The sequence below is a fragment of the Lutra lutra genome, chromosome 7 (assembly GCF_902655055.1).
Source record: "Lutra lutra chromosome 7, mLutLut1.2, whole genome shotgun sequence".
In the NCBI taxonomy this organism is placed as follows: domain Eukaryota; kingdom Metazoa; phylum Chordata; class Mammalia; order Carnivora; family Mustelidae; genus Lutra; species Lutra lutra.
In genome coordinates, this window is record NC_062284.1 from 62,560,814 (window position 1) to 62,581,970 (window position 21,157).

General features: G+C 39.5%; 1 protein-coding gene across 4 annotated transcripts in view; it reads left to right on the forward strand.

Moving 5' to 3' along the window:
• The window catches only part of TMEM62 (transmembrane protein 62), a 54,511-nt gene that overhangs the window by 7,905 nt on the left and 25,449 nt on the right, over positions 1–21,157 (forward strand). The window contains exons 1-4 of one of the 4 annotated variants that reach the window (XM_047739189.1): positions 10,345–10,779; positions 11,036–11,147; positions 12,463–12,600; positions 15,368–15,413. In XM_047739189.1, coding sequence (XP_047595145.1) covers positions 10,600–10,779; positions 11,036–11,147; positions 12,463–12,600; positions 15,368–15,413 — 476 coding nt within the window. In that variant the 5' untranslated portion in view covers positions 10,345–10,599. Of the gene's footprint in view, positions 1–10,344; positions 10,780–11,035; positions 11,148–12,462; positions 12,601–15,367; positions 15,414–21,157 lie in introns of those variants that run through there. The other 3 variants (XM_047739191.1, XM_047739190.1, XM_047739192.1) reach the window with 3 other exon arrangements.

Consider the following 21,157-nt stretch of genomic DNA (forward strand, 5'->3'; position numbering starts at 1 on the left):
CTGTTATTTTTTAGAGTTCAGTTTATACATGACTTCCCCTGAGAAGTTCTCTGATTCTCTCATTTTCCAGCATGCAAAAGTGTTCCCTCTGTGATTTCATTGCACTGGAAATGAAAGAATAACAGGAAACTGGGATATAATCTTGCTAAAACTGCAAAAATAATTTGACAACTTTTACAAAAAGAAACCTTCAGTTCAACCTAGATGCTGAATATATACATACATATATATTATTCTTTCATTTACATGTGTGGCAATTCTTAGCCTTTTATTTGTCCAATTCACTGAGTTACAAGATTATCTCAATTGGACCTGGCACATTCTTTGTCAAGAAATACTTCCTTTTTAACACTAAAGACTGTTTTTCATTTTGCATAATCTTTGGCCTGTTGGAAATAGAGCTATTGGGAAGCCCTTGAGCATGTTTTTTAAATGGCAGCAACTTGATTATAAAAATGAAGCATTTCGGGGCGCCTGGGTGGCTCAGCCATTAAACATCTGTCTTCATCTTAGGTCATAATCCCAGAGTCCTGGGATTGAGCCCCGCATCTGTTCCCTGCTCAGCAGGAAGCCTGCTTCTCCCTCTCCCTCTCCTCCTGCTTGTGTTCCCTCTCTCGATGTCTCTCTGTGTCAAATAAATAAAATCTTAAAAAAAAAGTGAAGCATGTTCAGAGACAGTCCAGTGTACCTCTGCAAATTTGAAAAGGCATTCATGGTATGGTGAATGTTTATTGCTTAGCTTATTTGTTTTGGGGTATTTTTATAAATTTTTTTTTCAGTGTTCCAGAATTCATTGTTTATGCTCCATGTAATACATGCCCGCCTTAATACCCACCACGAGGCTCACCCAACCCCCCAACCCCTTCCACTCCAAAACCCTCAGTTTGTTTCTCAGAGTCCGCAGTCTCTCATGGCTCATCTCCCCTCTGATTTCCCCTAACTCACTTCTCTCCATTTCTCAATGTCCTCCGTGTTATTCCTTATGCTCCACAAGTAAGTGAAACCATATGATAATTCACTCTCTCTGCTTGACTTATTTCACTCGGCATAATCTCTTCCAATCCCGTCCATGTTGATAGAAAAGTTGGGTATTCATCCTTTCTGATGGAGGCATAATACTCCATTGTATATATAGACCATATCTTCTTTATCCATTTGTCTGTTGAAGGGCATCTTGGTTCTTTCCACAGTTTGGCAACTGTGGCCATTGCTGCTATGAACATTGGGGGTACTGATAGCCCTTTTTTTCACTACATCTGTATCTTTGGGGCAAATACCCAGTAGTGCAATTGCAGGGTCTATTTTTAATTTCTTAAGGAACCTCCACACTGTTTTCCAAAGTGGCTGCACTGACTTGCATTCCCACCAACGTGTAAGAGGGTCCCCCTTTCTCCACATCCTCTCCAACACATGTTGTTTCCTGTCTTGTTGAATTTGGCCATTCTAACTGGTGTAAGGTGGTATCTCAGTGTGGTTTTGATTTGAATCTCCCTGATGGCTAATGATGATGAGCATTTTTTCATGCGTCTGTTAGCCATTTGTATGTCTTCTTTGGAGAAGTGTCTGTTCATGTCTTCTGCCCATTTTTGGACGTGATTATCTGTTTTGTGTGTGTTGAGTTTGAGGAGCTCTTTATGGATCTTTGATATCAGCTGTTTGGGGGCATTTCAGTGGAAAAGTTAACCCAAGACCCTTCAGACAGGAGGATACTACTATTACATGATTCATTTAGAAAACAAAACAATATGAAGCCTAACTGAATTCTGTACTTTCTAAAAGATACACATTTTAAAGAAGAACAAAAGAGAAAAAAAAATAGAGAATGGTACCACCGTCCTCCTCTTATGACTCAGTTCTACTTCTGCTATTTGTAAGTTGCTATTCCAAGAGTGCTGGTTTCTGAGCTAAGAAAAGAGCCTGGGGCTCTCAGGTCCTCTCAGGAAGTCTATGGACTATAGCAATCCCATGTGGGAGCAGATCATACTTGAAGAAAAAGGCTCCCATACTGAGCTGAGAAACAGGGATCATTAAGGTCTTTAGGGTCCAGAATGGAGAGGCGATGTGATGGTCTTCATTAGAACAGAAGTTTTCAGTCTCGGACAAAGGTCATTCCTACAGTTGTGGGGAGATCAACCCTTGTTAGAACTGGAAAAGTCCTGGGACTATGATAAAGTAGTCAGGACTGGACGCTTCAGCACCAGTTTTTTTTATTTTTTACTTTTTTTTCTTACAATTTTATTAGTTTGACAGAGAGAGAGCACAAGCAGAGGGAGTGGGAGAGGGAGAAGCAGGCTTCCCATAGAGCAGGGAGCCCGATGTGGGACTCGATCTCAGGACCCTGTGATCATGACCTGAGCCAAAGGCAGACGCTTAACGACTGAGCCACCCAGGTGCCCCACGCTTCAGCACCAGTTTTAGGAGAATCAATCCTGGGTTCAGAGATTACATTTCTGGGGTTGGCTTCAACCAACCTTATTTGGCTTCCTTATTTAAAAACAAGGATATCCATACTCAGGGAGTCATATCTGGAGTGAAACTCAGATTGCTGGTTCAACTTGAGTCAGACCTGGATTAGGGATCCATATAGACCTGGATATTGGGTTCATCCTCTGCCCTGAATCCAGAGGTTTCATTTAAAGTCTCTGCTGGTCAGACAACCTTATCTGTGCAAGTGATTGACCACAAGAGCATTTTAGCCCTGATAAAGGGGGGAGGAAAGTCTGGGAAGAGAAATAGATAAATAACTTGTGGAAGGTACTACAAATAGAAAGAGAGAATTGGGATGTGGATCAAGAGCCATACAACTCCAGCGAGCATGCCCTTCACAGAGGAGCCAGGACACGGAAATGTGCATATGACTGAGAAAAAATGAGAGTGAATGCTCTCATTTCTGGTAGGTTGAGCAAGAAATGGCTCAACCTACCAGAAGAATAAAATCCGGCTTGGAGAGAGACAAAGTGGGTCCTTCCATCAAGTTTGTGGAGAGTTTTAGGCCCCAGTTTGCAGCAGGCTGCATCAGTATGGGGTTCAAGTGCTTTGGTGAACAGATTAAATAAACATGAACAAATTTATTGGTCCAGGATCTGAGTATATTCTGGAAAGAGGAACCAAGTTGGACCCATGATAGTTTGAGCACCTGTCAACACAGCCTACCAACCATCTGTATATTCTATTCAGGCATCTTATTCCTTTAAAATTGTTTTTAAAATAAATAATAATAAATAATATTACTAACAATAAATATAAATATATATATGTGTATATATATATATACACACACATATATATATATATGACCAGAGCAGAAATCCAGTGAAATCAATGCAATAAAAACCAAAAGCGGGGCACCTGGGTGGCTCAGTGGGTTAAAGCCTCTGCTTTCGGCTCAGGTCATGATCTCAGGGTCCTGGGATCGAGCCCCGCATCGGACTCTCTGCTCAGCACTGAGCCTGCTTCCCCCTCTCCCCCTCTCTGCCTGCCTCTCTGCCTGCTTGTGATCTATGTCTGTCAAATAAATAAATAAAATCTAAAAAAACAAAACAAAAAAAACCCAAAAGCTTGTCCTTAACAGGAGTGAACAAAATATGGCCCCAACTCCACCTGCTGTCTATTTTTTTTTTTTAATTTTAAAAGATTTTATTTATTTATTTGTCAGAGAGAGAGAGAGAGAGAGGGAGAACACAAGCAGGCAGAGCAGCAGGCAGAGAAAGAAGCAGACTCCCTGCTGAGCAAGGAGCCCGACATGGGACTCAATCCCAGGACCCTGGGATCATGACCTGGGCTGAAGGCAGCAGCTTAACCAACTGAGCCACCCAGGCATTCCCCTGCTGTCTATTTTAATATAGTCTTCAAGTTAAGAATAGTTTTAACATTTTTCACATGGTTGAAAAAAGGTCAAAAGAAGAATATTTTATAATACACTTAAAATGCATAAACTTCAAATTTCAGTGTCCATAAATAAAGCTTTATTGGAATGCTGCCACCTTATTCGTTTGTATATTGACTATGGCTGCTTTTGCACAGTGGTAGATGTGAATAGTCACAATAGAAACACCTGGCTCACCAAGCCTAAAACACTTACTATCTGGTCTTTTATAGAAAAATTTTGCTAAACCAAAACAAAATAAAAGTTTTTTTTCCTCTTTAAGTTGTCATTGTTGAAAACTCAGAAAATATGGATATGCAAATAGGAGAAAATATAAATAACCTATGATCTCATATAATTTCAGAATCCCAAAATAACCACTGTTGACAGTTTGGTGTATATGCTTCCAGGTTTTTTTCTGTGTGTGTGTGTGTGTGTGTGTGTGTGTGTGTGTGTGTGTATAAAATACCCATTAACATGTTATCAGTGTATTTTCATACTATTAATGTTTTTTCAAAATTATTTTAAGATTACTGCATGGTATTGGCTTATATGGCTGTGTCATTTTTATCTCTAGGACTCTTACTGTAGAACATTCACTGTAGTTTGTTTTCAGTTTTCTCCTATTATAAACTTGCTTTAATAAACATACTTATTGGCAATTCCCTATAAACATCCATATATTTCCTTGATAACTTATTTTAAGTATAAATGCCAGGTTGAATAGAGTGCACATTTAAATATTTTTCATATTTTTAATGGAAAAATAAGTATGCATTTATTGCATTTTTTTAAAATATTTTATTTATTTGACAGAGAGAGAGAGATCACAAGTAGGTAGAAAGGCAGGAAGAGAGAGAGAGGGAGAAGCAGGCTTCCTGCTGAGCAGAGAGCCCGATGCGGGGCTCGATCCCAGAACCCTGAGATCATGACCTAAGCTGAAGGCAGAGGCTTAACCCACCGAGCCACCCAGGTGCCCCCATTTATTGCATTTTTATTAAATGTTTCTTATAAGAATTTATGGTAAATATTTTATAATACTATAGGTTACATGTAACATATGTACATGTTAAAGAATAACAATAAAATGAGGACCAGTGTATCCACCATCAATTTAAGAAATAAAGGCTAACTTTTAAATATTAAAAAAATAATAACAGGGGCCACCTGGGTGGCTCAGCCAGTGGAGCAAAGTGTGTGGCTTTTGTTCTTGGGGTTATGGGTTCAAGTCCCCATGTTGGGTATAGAGATTACTTAAAAATAAAATCTTAAGTGTGTCATGGGTGGCTCAATCAGTTAAAACAGCCAACCCTTGATTCTGGCTCAGGTCATGATTCCAGGTCCTGAGATTGAGACTTGCTCAGTAGGAAGTCTGCTTGAGGATTCTTTCTCACCCTCTGCCCTTCCCCGTGCCCCCTCCCCCACTTGTGCTCTCTCTCTCAAATAAATAAATAAAAAAAAAATGAAATCTTAAGTAATAATAATAATGTGACCAACATACTTCTCTGGGAGTTTTTAATTTTAATTTCTGAGTTTGGTGCTTTTTCTAACTTTTGATGAGGGCATTAGTTCTCTGCATTTTTTTTTAAAAAGCTTTTGGATTTATGCTTCATTGCAGGGATGGCAAATTAGCATTTGTATCTCAGGAATGTGAAAGCCGACAACCTTATGACTGTTTTCCCATCTATCATATACATTTAAACACATGTAAAGAATGGATTTGATGTCATCCAAACTTGCCATGATTGCCCCATCCCAAAGTGGCTGTGTGGTCCATGTTTCTTTTACTCAACCATAAAATGACATATAAATGGTAATCGTGTTTTTAAAAAAGATTCTAAATAGTCTCTACACTCAACAGGGGGTCAAACTTACAACCGCAAGATCAAGATTCTCATGCTCTACTGACTGAGCCAGCTAGGTGCCCCTAAATGGTGATCATTTTCATAGTAACCTAAGATGGGGCGCCTGAGTGGCTCAGTCAGTTGGTCCGCTGCCTTCAGCTCAGGTCATGATCCTGGAGTCTTGGGATTGAGCCCACCGTCAGGCTCCCTGCTCAGTGGAGAATTGCTTCTCCCTCTGCCTGCTGCTCCCCCTGCTTCTGCTTTCTCACTCTCACTCTTTCTCAAATAAATAAATAAAAATTTTTAAAAAGTAGTAACCTAAGGGGCACCTGGGTCGCTCAGTGGGTTAAGCCTCTGCCTTCGGCTCAGGTCATGATCTCGGGGTCCTGGGATCAAGCCCCACATCGGGCTTTCTGCTTGGCGGGGAGACTGCTACCCCCTCTCTTTCTGCCTGCTTCTCTGCCTACTTGTGTTCTCTCTCGTCAAGTAAATAAATAAAATCTCTAAAAAAATAGTAACCTAAGATCAAGCTTCCCACGTTTATTTTTTAATTTAGTATTTTACATATATATTTAAAGATTTTTTTTATTTATCTGAGAGAGAAAGAGAGAGTAGAGAGCACATGCTGGGGGAGGGGCAGAGGGAGGAGAAGCAGGCTCCCAGCTGAGCAGGGAGCCCAACCACAGCTGTACAGTGGCATTAAATGCATTCACATTGTTGTGCAACCATCACCACCATCCAGCTATAGAACTTTCTCATTTTGTGACACTGAAAATTTGTATTTATTAAACCTTAACTTCTCATTGCCCTTGGCAGCCACCATTCTACTTTCTGTCTCTGTGAATTTGAATACTCTCAGTACCTCATATAGGTGGAATCATACAGTATTTGTACTTTTACAACCGGCTTATTTTACTGGCATAATGTTCTAAAGGTTCGTTATATTATGACGTGTGAGAATTTCCTTGATCTGTGATTTCTTACTTTTGCTCGTGTTTCAGGTTCCTTATACAGAGCCTGAACTACTTAGATGAAATTCTCCTCAAATTTGTTTTCCTAAGGGGTGAATGGAGTGTTCCCAAAAAGCTGAAAAACTGTCTGGTACCCACTGATGTTCATAGTAACAGCATCCACAAGAGCCAAATAGTGGAAATAATCTGCATGTCCTTTCACAGATGAATGAATAAAGAAAATGTGGTATATTTATACGATGCAATATTATTTGGCCCTAAAACAGAAGGAAATTCTGACCCATGCTATAACATAGATGAAAACATTTATTAGGGAGTGGGGAGGGGAGGATGAGGCTTCAGTATTTAATGGGTATAGTATTTTAGTTTAGTTCAGGAGATGGATGGTGATGATGGTTGCACAACAATGTGAATGTACTTAATGGCACTAAATTATATACTTAAAGATGGGTAAGATGGTATATTTTATATATCACAATTTTGAAATTTAAAAATCCTTACATACACAAAAAACTACTTTGATTACATTACTTTAGCTCTACACAGAAATAACATCACATAACAATTATTACATACTGTATTTTTGGAATTTTATTTTTTTTAAATTTTTTTATTTTTTCAGCATAACAGTATTCATTATTTTTGCACCACACCCAGTGCTCCATGCAATCCGTGCCCTCTACAATACCCACCACCTGGTGCCCCCAACCTCCCACCTCCCACCCCTTCAAAATTCTCAGATCGTTTTTCAGAGTCCATAGTCTCTCATGGTTCACCTCCCCTTCCAATTTCCCTCAACTCCCTTCTCCTCTCCATCTCCCCTTGTCCTCCATGGAATTTTATTTTTTTTTTAAGATTTTATTTATTTATTTGAGAGAGAGACAGTGAGAGAGAGCATGAGCGAGGAGAAGGTCAGAGAGAGAAGCAGACTCCCCATGGAGCTGGGAGCCCGATGCGGTACTCAATCCCGGGACTCCCAGGATCATGACCTGAGCTGAAGGCAGTCGTCCAACCAACTGAGCCACCCAGGCATCCCGTATTTTTGGAATTTTAAAAAAGGTTTATTTATTTGAGAGAGAGAAAGAGAGAGTCCATGCGAGATGGGGAAGGGACAGAAGGGGAGGTAGAGAGAATATCTAAAGCAAACTGCACTGAGTCTGGAGCCTGATGAGGGGTTCAGTCTCACAATCTGAATATCATGACCTGAGCCGAAATGAAGAGTTGGATGCTTAACTGACTGAGCCACCCATGCGCCCTGCATTATTGGATTTTTAAACAAACTTAGTATAAGAAATAGTAATCTGAGGATAATTTCTACATGTTTGTGAGAGTCACATTTTTCAGTTTAAGATTGCTGATGACAATGTCCATTGTTTGTGAAATGCCAAAGTGATACATTCTTCCTTGACTTTAGTTCTAGGATATTTTGCTTTGATGGTGCATTGCTGCTTGCTCTCTTTATGAGATAACAAGAAATCTCCTTTCTCCTTTGGCTGTTAGGAACTGAGAATCACCTTGTATGATGATTTGTGGTGTATTAGCTGTATTCCCTAAAGAATCATTAACCGTCATTAAACAATTCCTGTTTCGACTTGCTATGAACACCATGAGTGAAGCAGCTTGCAGTTCAGTGCCTGCAATCCAGACTCCTGGCCATTGTGACTTTAAACCATTATTTCTCAGTCCAAAATGTCTTAATAGCATGTCTATTCCTATCATCTATCATGCAGATTCTTATTGTCTTCCATTTCTGGAAAATTATTCTCATATTTTTAAAGTTGTTCTAAGGCCTCTCCAAATGCCTGTCATACATGCCATATTGCCTATGTTTTAAATCATCATCTCAAACATATCTTCCAAATTTGGTTTAAAGATATCCATACAGATATTTTTCTAGTGCAATATTAGACAAAACCAAAAACTTTATTCATATGGACAATGCTCTCCACACATATATGATAGCCTTAGTATTTTTTTGTCACTTGGGTTCCAAATTTTGATACTAGCTTTTAACTATCTTTTTTTCTTCCCTCAAATATCCAATCAGCTGTCAAATTCTGTAGTTTTGGTCTTCACAATTGTTTTACATCTGATCTTTCCTTTGTAATCTCAGTGTCACGCTCTCCCATCTTTCTTCTTCAGGACTTTGCAGTTACCCACTGCCTGCAGTCTCAGTCTGTTTGGGCTGCTAAGATAAAATATTGCAACTGGGTAGGTTGTAAATAACAGTATATTTCCCATAGTTCTGGAGGGTGGAATTCTAAGATCAGGGTGCTAGAATGGTTGGATTCTGCTGAAGCCCTCTTACAGGTTGCAGATTGCTGATTTCTCACTGTGTCCCCACATGGTGGAAGGGGTGAGGGATCTCTCTATGGTCTCTTTTATAAGGGCACTAATTCTGTTCATAAGTGAAGAGCCCATCTGTAAATTCCATCACATTGAGTATTAGGATTTCAACATACACCTTTTGTGGGGACACATTCAGACCATAGCACTGGATTATTCCAATATTCTTCCAAACAGAGTCTCTGCTATACCTCTCCTCTGTCCAGTTGGTTCCCTGTGCTGTTGCCAGATCTGTCTTCACTCTTGACATTTATACAGGCCTTCCAAAATGTGGCTCAAACTAAAGGTCTGGTTCAATTACTACTATTCCTCTAAGTATACTCTAGGCCCATACAAACCAAAGTACTCACTGTTTCCTCAACAGGTCTTACATTCTCATCTTAATGCTTTGATTCATGTTAGGTCCTGGTGGAAAATGCTTCTCCCCACCCCATCCCCAATCTCTGCCACTCAGAAATAACTATCCATGTTCTATATGACACCTCCTTAAACTTTTCCTGATCCTATAGATGGGATCTGTTCTGGTTAAAACTCTTCTGGCCTTTTATATCTTGTTGTCTTTTGTGCCAAATGGCATATTGGTCTTACATTAAACTTACTTGTATATTTCTCTTTCCTACCTAAGCTTCTAAATAATGAATCATGGTTCTTTAGCTACTTGGATTTCGTTATATTTTCTACTGAGATCAATGTCTTGCTTTCCAAAGGTACACAAAAAGTATTTAATGAATTAAAATAGGCATAACTTCAATATTGGCAACATATCGCAAGAAAATAACTCAAATAGGTGTTTAAAAGGGTGCTATTTGTATAAAAATGTTTTTCTTTCAAAACAGCATGTTTATTCAGAATGTTTATTCAGAACATTCTGAACATAAGTAATCCAAAAGTTCAACAATAACAGAATGGTTAGAGATAAATTAAGGGCAGGACCCGAATCTAATTCTTCTCCTGTGACTGCCCATAGGGAGTATTTAGTTTGTTAAATGGCAACGGGATATTACATAGCCAAGTGCGTAAGAAATCAGGTTTAGAAAAAAATACCTTTACAAAACATACGTACTACATCTATTGAAAACCTATGGAAACACGTTGTTAATAATCAGAAGGGCCGAGAGAGAGTCAGCTGTCACATCTGTAGTAATTTAAATGGCGTCCTTATACATACTGTGATTCTCACAAGCCTGTGAAGTACGCACGCGAGGCTTCTTTAGATCCGTTTTATGGGTAAGGAAACTGACCCGGGTCAGGAATGATGGACTAAGGCGGAGCCAGGACTTTAGCCTCCGCCTCCCGGACCAGGGTTCTTTCCCCACCACTCCTCGGCAACCTTGATTGGCGCCGGGGGTCTCGGTTTCCTTTACTTCACACGCATTCCGTATGCCAACCCAGCCCAGAGACTTGGGCGGCTGGCTGGTAGCAGGTGCCTGGCGAGGTGCAGGTGCGGCGGCGGCGGCCGAGCTGCGCTTTAGGCCCCCGCGACCATAGAGTCCGGAAGTGCAGCTAGAGCAGCTCCCGGGGGTGCAGCACCGGCTGAGCCCGGGACGGCAAGGGCAGCGCCCGGGCGGGCGGAATGGCTGCAGTGCTGGCCATTAGGGTGGTTGCGGGGCTGGCGGTAGCCGCGCTGGCGGCTGTCCTCTTGGAGCACTATGGGTTGGCAGGTCAGCCCTCACCGCTGCCCCAGCCCCGCGCCTCCAGGAGCCCGCACCCCGCGCCGGGCCCCGGAGCCGGCAACATCTTCTGGGGTCTGCAGGTGACGCAGCGGGAGCAGGGCAGGGGTGGGTGGGAGAGCCGTCACCACGCGGTGAGACGCGGTCACTTTCCACCAGGGTGCGACCTCCGCGGCCCCAAACTCCCGGCTGAGGGCTCTGTTCTTCCCTGGAGGGGGGTTCGTTCTTGCGGGATATCCTTGCCATTTCCTTCCGCCTAGAGAGAGCTGCATGGTCGCATGCTGTCCGTGCTGCCTCTTCCTGACTCAGATATCTCTGTTTAATACCTGCTTTCGGCAGATATCCGACATTCACCTGAGCAGGTTTCGTGATCCAGGCAGAGCTGTAGACTTAGAGAAGTTCTGTTCAGAAACTATTGGCATCATTCAACCAGCTCTCGTCCTGGCAACAGGTAGGGAGGGTTGCCGTGCTGTCGCGTTGTTCTATGGTCCGGATGGTAGAATGCTAGCCAGGGCTAAAGCTTTTCACTTGGGGAATGTTGGGAACACTATAGCCCCAGCCCCAGGTGAGTCCTCCTGTAGGGGAGATGGGACATTGTAATTTCCTTTGCGTATGCATGATTAAGTCAAGATCCAAGACCAATCAATGACTTGCCATAACAAGGTTTTGTCAAAGCAGTAGAAGCAAGGCTCATGATTCTTCTTAGTATACCGTCTGCTGTATTTGTATTCGTTCGTTGTTATAGTTCTGGATTTCTGAGAATTAGGGAAAGCCCTTTAACCACAAATCAAAAGTTTCCTCCCTTCTCTCTCTCCCCTCCTTCCTTCTCTCTCTCTTTCTTTTGAGGTTGGGGGAGAGGCAGAGGGAGAGAGAGAATCTCAAGCAGGCTCCAGGCCCAGCGCAGAGCTCACCAGGGATCCATCTCAGGACCCTGAGATCATGACCTGAGCGGAAATCAAGAGTGGGAGGCTTAACTGACTGAGCCAACCAGATGCCCAAAAGTTATCTTTTTTTAAAAAACTAATTTTCCTTTTTTAAAACAGCATTAGTCAATTCTAAAAGTGACTTAGGACATTTTTCTTCATCTTTTGGTACTTCTTTGACTTGGGTTCTCTAGAATCTTTCAACTCCTATTTGCTCTCTAAATGTGTTGGAGAAAAAGCTAAAGGAGCATCTGTCTTGTCTATTGGGGGATTCATATCCTACCCACCTTACTGAAACACCTCTGCTGATAGATGGCTTATCAGTCCTCATTTTATGGAAAACCTCCATTTCAACTGTCTGTTTTGTTTTCCAGAAATTTTGGTATTTCATTGCCTAACAACACCTCCAGATCACTTCTTGCTGTAGAATAACACTTGGTCAGATTACATATCCTGATTTTGGGTGTGGAAAATATAGTTGTCATAGATATCAGGCATCTGCCCAGAGTGTTGGAATTTCTTATGGTTTTCATTTTTGTCAGAGTTTCATGATGCATTTTGTACTGCTCTCTTTAAAGATAATTTTTTTCAGAATCCATTTCTAATATCACGGGAAGTTAAATAGATACTTGCTAACCTATAAGAAGCAAATAAGGTCCTTTCAACATAAGAAATTCCTATTTTGTGTGGCTTGCTTTGGACATAGATGGACTTATAAGTTGTTATGCTTATACATGTTGAGTACTTTAAGTATCTTTGTTCCTTCGGTGTGCATTTGAGAACATTTTTTAAACCCCTTGGGTTTATTTTGCATTGTGATTCAAGTCTTATGTAAATCTACAGGAGACCTGACTGATGCCAAAACAAAGGAACACTTGGGATCCACGCAGCATGAGGTAGAATGGCAAACTTACCAGGGTATTCTGAAGAAGACAAGGGTCATGGAAAAAACCAAGTGGCTTGATGTTAAAGGAAATCATGGTAAGAGTCAACACCCATATATAATTAAAACTAGATTTTTTTCCCTTTAAGAGCCCAGATTCTCCAGTTTGGAATATAAGATTATAAAATGGGAACTTTGTAACAAGGTTTAGTTATACCAAAGCCCACAACTATGAAATACAACTATATTATATAATTTTAAAACTTCAGATGTCACTTCTAGCCTTTGAGGGGAAAGTTGGGATGGTCCTTCTTTACATGAAGAAAAGCCTCTAGCAAAACCTGTGTGGAGGGTGTTTAAAAGTATAACCATTTTGGGTGTCTGGCTGGCTCAGTTGGTAGAGCATGCAACCCTTCATCTAGAGTCATGAGTTCAAGCCCTACATTGGGTGTGGAACCTAAAATCAATCAGTCCATACATATATACATTCACACCACATACGTAAATACATATGTATAAATCAATAGATAAACATTTTGCCCAATAGAAACCACCACCCATAAGTTTATATACTGTATGATTTATGTGACATTCAAGAAAAGGCAGAACTATGGAGAACAGATTGTGGTTGCCAAGGATTGGGGGAGGGGTGGATAGGCTGACTACAAAGAGCCATCATGAGAGAATTATGGGGGATGATAGAACTGTTCCACTGTGGTGGGTACATGACTGTGCATTTGTCAAAACCGAAAGAACTGTACATTACAGTGAATGAATTTTACTGTGTATACTTAAAAAAATTAAAATTACAAACAAATCTCTACGTATGAGGAGAGAAATAGATGGATAATCCCTTCACATTTTTTACATTATTATTGTAGTGTTAGTAAGGAAATCTCAGCAAAATATCCTAACAGTAAGCTTGTTTGTTTTTATATAGGTTGACCTTCTTATTGGTTGTTAAGTACTTGATCTGCTTCACTTGATTATTAATTGCTGCTGTATGCCTAATTATGAATATTTTTAAAACTATCATTTTAAACAGATAATTCTGTCTGGTGAAATACATAGTTTTGGTTTGATCAGAAAATGCTCTCTTTATAAATAGTTCTTACAAAGCAGCTAGGAATTATTAATTGAAGATGGGGTATCTGGCTTATAGCTTTCTCTGGTATACCCTCTAAGCCTGGTCCCCAACTTACGATGGTTCAGCTTATGATGGCTTGAATTAGATATTTTTTAAGATTTTATTTGAGAGCAAGAGAGCGAGCAAGCAAGAGGGAGAGCAAGTGAGAGAGAGAGAGACAGAGACTGAGCATGAGCAAAGGAAGTGGCAGTGGGAGAAGCAGACTCCTGTCTGAGCAAGGAGCCCAATGCAAGGCTCAGTCCTGGGACTCTGGAATCACAACCTGAGCCAAAGACAGAAGCCTAACCAACTGAGCCACCCACGTACCCCTTGACTTACAGTTTTTCAACTTTACAATGTATGATGGTGATACACATTCAATAGAAACTGTATTTTGTATTTTGAATTTTTATCTTTTCCTGGGCTAGTGATATGCAGTATGATACTCTGGTGATGCTGGACATGACCGCCAGCGTAAAGAGCCATTAACCTTATAACCACTTTGTGCCTGTGCTTTCATTTTGTTTTTCACTCTCAGATCTTCAGCATGAGATATTCAACACTTTATTATAAAACAGACCTTGTGTTAGATGACTTTGCCCAACTATAGACTAATGTAACCATTCTGGGCATTTTTTACGTAGGTGAGGCTAAGCTATGATGATCAGTAGGTTCAGTGTATGAAATGCATTTTCTACTTAAATATTTGCCACTTAAAATGGATTTGTCTGGATGTAACCCCATTGTAAGTTGAAGAAGATCTAAATTTACATTTCCCTTTTTTTCCTGACCCTGATTAGTGGTACAGGTCAAATTCTTTAGTAATGAAAAGCAAGCCTGTACATAATAAAAAAGTTTTTCAAGCCAAGTTACTGATTTATTTCAAGTAATAAATACCGGACTCTTGTGATTAGATGTTGTGAACAGAGCTCATCCTTTGGAGTTCATGATAATCTAATTTGATTTGTATAAGGACAAATGCTTACTGTATGTATTTATGTTTATATATTGTGTTAAGATAGGAAGAAACTAGTTTTTATTAAAATTTAACTATAACAGTATTGTTCTCTTACATAGTAAAAGGATTGCATACACAATAATAGCTCTTTTAGCCTAAATTGGACTTAACAGCTTATTCTCTGAAGTTATTAGAAATGTAGTGGATTCTTAGAATTCCAAGCTGGTAAGAAATTTTAGTTATTGCAACCAGACAATCAAGCTCTGTGAAATCCTTATATTTCCAGGTAAGTGTTCTACAACATCCTTTACTTTACCTCTTACCATTATATAATTCCTTTCTTATTGAATCTTTAGGATTTAAGAAGAGATGGCCTTGTATCAGTCATGATTAAAACAGCAGCAACACCATCCAGTCTTAGAACTGCAAATTGATGTATTCTGAATAGTACATAATATGAAAGTATTTCTTATTCTATAGTATACTAGTACCTTATATAAGTTTCCAGATAAAATGAATTCTGTTACCAAGTTTTAAAAACGATCAGGCTAATTTATTGGCAGTCTGCCTTTTAAAGTGTTATTGAAAGTATTGTCATTTTTCTTTAGTTGTTAAGATGTTTCTATTTTCCTTTTTAATATAGATGATGTTTGTTCTTTTTTTTTTCCATGTGCTTTTCTTCCCCCAAATTTTTATTTAAATTCCATTTAGTTAGCATATAGTATAATATTGGTTTCAGGAGTAGAATTTAGTGATTCATTGTTCTTTTCTTTTTAATTAGATGCATTCAACATTCCAAGTCTGGACAGTGTCGAGAATTATTACAGGTACTGTAGTGAACAGAACACAGACCATGAAGTAGTACAAGAGGGGTGCAGTCAAGTCAGTGAATGAGTGAAAAGATTTTTTGTTTTTAAAGATTTTTTTAATTTATTTGACAGAGAGAGAGAGATCACAAGTAGGCAGAGAGGCAGGCAGAGAGAGAGGAGGAAGCAGGCTTCCCACTGAGCAGAGAGCCCGATACGGGTCTTGATTTCAGGATCCTGAAATCATGACCTGAGCTGAAGGCAGAGGCTTAACCCACTGAGCCACCTAGGTGCCCTGAGTGAAAACATTTTTTAACAGAAGAACCTCTAGTAACTTAGAATTTTTGTGTGTGTGACATACTCAGTTCCTTTTTTCCCAAGACTTTTTCTTTCCTTTAATTCCTTTTATCTCATATACTTTATGCTTTTTATTGGCTAATGATACTTTAAATATCTCACACAAACTTTTTTCCTGCCATTGATATAGAGCAGAAGTTGTTTTTTTATCTTAATTTTTTTACTTGGATATAATTGACATTTAACATTATATTCATTTTAGGTATACAATGCAATGATTTGATAGTTGTATGTATTATGGAATGGTAACCATGATAAGTTTAGTTAACACCCATCACCATACATAGTTAAGAAACTTTTTTTTTTCGGGACGCCTGGGTGGCTCAGTTGGTTGGATGACTGCCTTCGGCTCAGGTCATGATCCCGGAGACCCGGGATCGAGTCCCGCATCGGGCTCCCAGTTCCATGGGGAGTCTGCTTCTCCCTCTGACCTTCTCCTCGCTCATGCTCTCTCTCTCACTGTCTCTCTCTCAAATAAATAAATAAAATCTTTAAAAAAAAAAAAAGAAACTTTTTTTTTCTTGTGACTACTTTCAGCAACTTTCAGATATACAACAGAGTGTGTTTGACTGTAGTCACAATACTGTAGCAGAAATCACTTAGATTAGAACTTGTTACCAGAGTACTATGGATTTTAGGAATACTGAGTAACTGATTCTCTGAGCCTCTAGAGTGGGAGAGGAGCTCAGTTGGTCACCCTGGTTGCTTTGTCCATTTATCCCAGTATGTCACAGAAATATTAAAATTTTCTTTATATGCCATGAATGTGAAAAAGGCTATGAATATGAAAGGTTCTTTGAGTTAGAAAACCAGCTCTCTAGTTATAATGTGTTTGGGTTCTTTTAGTTGTAGTTTCACTTCCAGTTCTGGCGTATTCCACAGCTTTGTCCTACATTGACCATCACTCAAGTAGTGAGAATTTGTTGAGAGCCCATCATTAGCTGGATAGCATGAGAGATACAAGAGCTAATATTTAAAAATATGGCCTCTACCCTCAAGGAAGTCCAGTTAAGGGAGATAAGAATTGTTTGGGAAACAATTAGAAAAGAACATGAAGGGATGACTGATGAAATGCTGCATTATTTGGTACACATGATAATCACTATGAGAAATCGGAAAGGGCAGAAGTTAGTATGGGCTAGACATAGAGGAGACTTTATTTTATTATTGAGATATAACTGACATATAAAATTGTATAAGATTAAGATGTACAACATGTTCCTGTGATACATTTACATGTTGCGAAATGAGGACACCATAGAGTTAGCTAATACCTCAATTACCATCACATAATTATAATTTTCTTGTGGTAGGAATAATTAAGATCTAGTCTCTTGGTGACTTTGAAGTTTATAAAATGGTACTTTTGATTATAATTATCATGCTGTGCATTGGATCTCCAGAACTTATATATCTATAAGTTGCAAGTTAGGACTTTATAAAAGAAGCAAAAATTGTGTCCAGCCTTAAGAGAAGGATTGCATTTCGAGAAGTAAGAAATTTTGAGGGGTATATTTTAGGCAAAACCCCAGAGTTTTAAAAGCTAGAATGAGCTTCTAGGGACAGTAGGAAACTGGTATCACCAGAATAAAGGATCATTTTGAGGCCTGGTATGACATTGGGTAGGTAGCTTAGGTCCAGTTAACAGAGGTCTTAAGTGACAAGTGTAGAAATTTAGATGTGTTGGATAATGGCTCATAATCCAGCATAGATTCCTAAGGAGACAAGTTACATAATGAAATAATACTTTATAAAGGGCAATCACACAACAAAAAAGAAAAAAGATAGGGATAATAAGCAAAAAACAGGGAGATTGGAGTTTTGTAGAATAAAGGAGTCCTGTAATAGTCCAGGCATGATATGGAAGGGCTATTTCTGAAATGTATAGGAGATATACCCCATCTAGCGAAGTCCATAGATATGGGGACAGTGTCATCAGCTGGAGGGTGGCAGGTCAAACAGCATTGGTTAACATATAATTAGAGTCACCATAACTTGGAGGACAAAGTTGTCCCTTTTCAATGTGAGAAAGGAAAAGGTAGGAGATGGAAATCTTTCATTTTCTTTTTTTTTTAATTAAAATAAATTTAATTTCTTTTCAGTGTTCCAAAATTCATTGTTTATGCACCTCACCCACTACTCCATGCAATACGTGCCCTCCTTAATACCCACCACCAGGCTCACCCAACCCCCCAACCCCTTCCACTCCAAAACCCTCAGTTTGTTTCTCAGAGTCCGCAGTCTCTCATGGCTCATCTCCCCCTCTGATTTCCCCTAACTCACTTCTCTCCATCTCCCAATGTCCTCCGTGTTATTCCTTATGCTCCACGAGTAAGTGAAACCATATGATAATTCACTCTCTCTGCTTGACTTATTTCACTCGGCATAATCTCTTCCAATCCCATCCATGTTGATAGAAAAGTTGGGTATTCATCCTTTCTGATGGAAGCATAATACTCCATTGTATATGTAGACCATATCTTCTTTATCCATTTGTCTGTTGAAGGGCATCTTGGTTCTTTCCACAGTTTGACAACTGTGGCCATTGCTGCTATGAACTTTGGGGTACAGATGGCCCTTTTTTTCACTACATCTGTATCTTTGGGGCAAATACCCAGTAGTGCAATTGCAGGGTCTATTTTTAATTTCTTAAGGAACCTCCACACTGTTTTCCAAAGTGGCTGCACCAACTTGCATTCCCACCAACAGTGTAAGAGGGTTCCCCTTTCACCACATCCTCTCCAACACATGTTGTTTCCTGTCTTGTTGATTTTGGCCATTCTAACTTGTGTAAGGTGGTATCTCAGTGTGGTTTTGATTTGAATCTCCCTGATTGCTAATGATGAACATTTTTTCATGCGTCTGTTAGCCATTTGTATGTCTTCTTCAGAGAAGTGTCTGTTCATGTCTTATGCCCATTTTTTGATGTGATTATCTGTTTTGTGTGTGTTGAATTTGAGGAGTTCTTTATAGATTTTGGATATCAGCCCTTTGTCTGTAGTGTCATTTGCGAATATCTTCTCCCATTCTGTGGGCTGCCTCTTTGTTTTGTTGACTGTTTCCTTTGCTGTGCAGAAACTTTTTATCTTGATGAAGTCCCAAAAGTTCATTTTCACTTTTGTTTCCTTTGCCTTTGGGGACATGTCTTGAAAGAAGTTGCTGTGGCTGATGTCTAAGAGGTTACTGCCTATGTTCTCCTCTAGGATTTTGATAGATTCCTACCTCACGTTGAGGTCTTTTATCCACATATATTCCTACATTTATTCCACATTTATTCCTTCCTCACGTTGAGGTCTTTTGAGTTTATCTTTGTGTATGGTGTAAGAGAATAGTCGAGTTTCATTCTTCTATCCATAGTTGTCCAATTTTCCCAGCACCATTTATTGAAGAGACTGTCTTTTTTCTACTGTATATTTTTTCCTGCTTTGTCAAAGATTATTTGACCATAGAGTTGCGGGTCCATATCTGGGCTCTCTACTCTGTTCCACTGGTCTATGTGTCTGTTTTTGTGCCAATACCATGCTGTCTTGGTGATCACTGCTTTGTAGTAAAGCTTGAAATCAGGCAATGTGATGCCCCCAGTTTTGTTTTTCTTTTTTCAACATTTCCTTAGCAATTCAGGGTCTCTTCTGGTTCCATACAAATTTTAGGATTGTCATAAAATCTATTTATAAAAAACCCACAGTGAATATCATCTTCAATGGGAAAAAGCTGACAGCCCTCCCTTTGAGATCAGGAACATGACAAGGATGTCCACTCTCACCACTGTTGTTCAACATAGTACTAGAAGGCCTAGCAACAGCAATCAGACAACAAAAAGAAATAAAAGGTATTCAAATTGGCAAAGGAGAAGTCAAACTCTTTCTCTTCGCAGATGACATGATACTTTATATGGAAAACCCAAAAGACTCCACCCCCAAACTACTAGAGCAATTCAGTAATGTGGCAGGATACAAAATCAATTGCTTTCTTATACACTAACAAAAAATATAGAAAGGGAAATTAGAGAATCGATTCCATTTACTATAGCACCAGGAACCATAAGATACCTGGGAATAAACCTAACCAAAGAGGTAAAGGATCTATACTTGAGGAACTACAGAACACTCATGAAAGAAATTGAAGGAGACACAAAAAGATTTAAGAGTATTTCATGCTCATGGATCAGAAGAATAAACATTGTTAAAATGTCTATACTGCCTAGAGCAATCTATACTTTCAATGCCATCCCTATCAAAATTCCACTGGCATTTTTCAAAGAGCTGGAACAAACTATCTTTCATTTTCTATTATCTATTTGTATCTTTCATGGTGACTGTGGAATGGAACTAGGGAACATTTTCAAGGAAGAATTAACAGGACTTTGGGTCTGACTGGTTATCTGGAGGGTAAAGCTATTAGTCACTTGAAGGTTTCTTACCTTTATATTTTTGTTTCTGAGCACCTAAACTCTATCTGAATTTTTAATAAGCAGCATTTTAACAGCCTGGAATGTGGACATTACAGATATATCAACCTGAAGGAAAAAAAAAAAAAGTTTTTTTAAAGGATTTTATTTATTTATTTATTTATTTTTATTTTTTTTAAAAGATTTTATTTATTTATTTGTCAGAGAGAGAGAGAGGGAGAGAGAGCAAGCACAGGCAGACAGAATGGCAGGCAGAGGCAGAGGGAGAAGCAGGCTCCCTGATGAGCAAGGAGCCCGATGTGGGACTCGATCCCAGGACGCTGGGATCATGACCCGAGCTGAAGGCAGCTGCTTAACCAACTGAGCCACCCAGGCGTCCCAAGCATTTTATTTATTTGTCAGAGAGGGAGAGCAAGAGAGTGAGCATAAGCAGGGAGAATAGCAGGCAGAGGCAGAAGCAGGCTCCCCGCTGAGCAAGGAGCCTGATGTGGGACTCAATCCCAGGAGTCTGGGATCATGACCTGACCCGAAGGCAGAGGCTTAACTGACTGAGTCACCCAGGAGTGACTGAATGAAAAAAATCTTTTTTTTCCTCCTAAAAACAAACACTCATATTTGTTTATTTACATAACATGGTACTGTGATTTAAAAAAAATTTTTTTTTAAATTTCTTCAGTGTTCCAAGATTCATTGTTTATGCACCACACCCAATGCTCCATGCAATATGTGCCCTCCACATCACCAGGCTCACCCATTCTCCCACCCCCCTTCCTTCCAAAACCCTCAGTTTGTTTCTCAGAGAACATAGTCTCTTGAAAGTCAATTATCGTATGGTTTCACTTGTGAGCATAAGGAATGATACGGAGGACAGTAAGAGAAGGAAAGGAAAACTGAATTGGGGTGAACAAAAAAATCTTAAAGCTAAATCTTGATCTTAAGAACCCCCCAGAGAATAACCAAATCCATAATTCAAAAAATGTTAATAGCTATCATATATTTT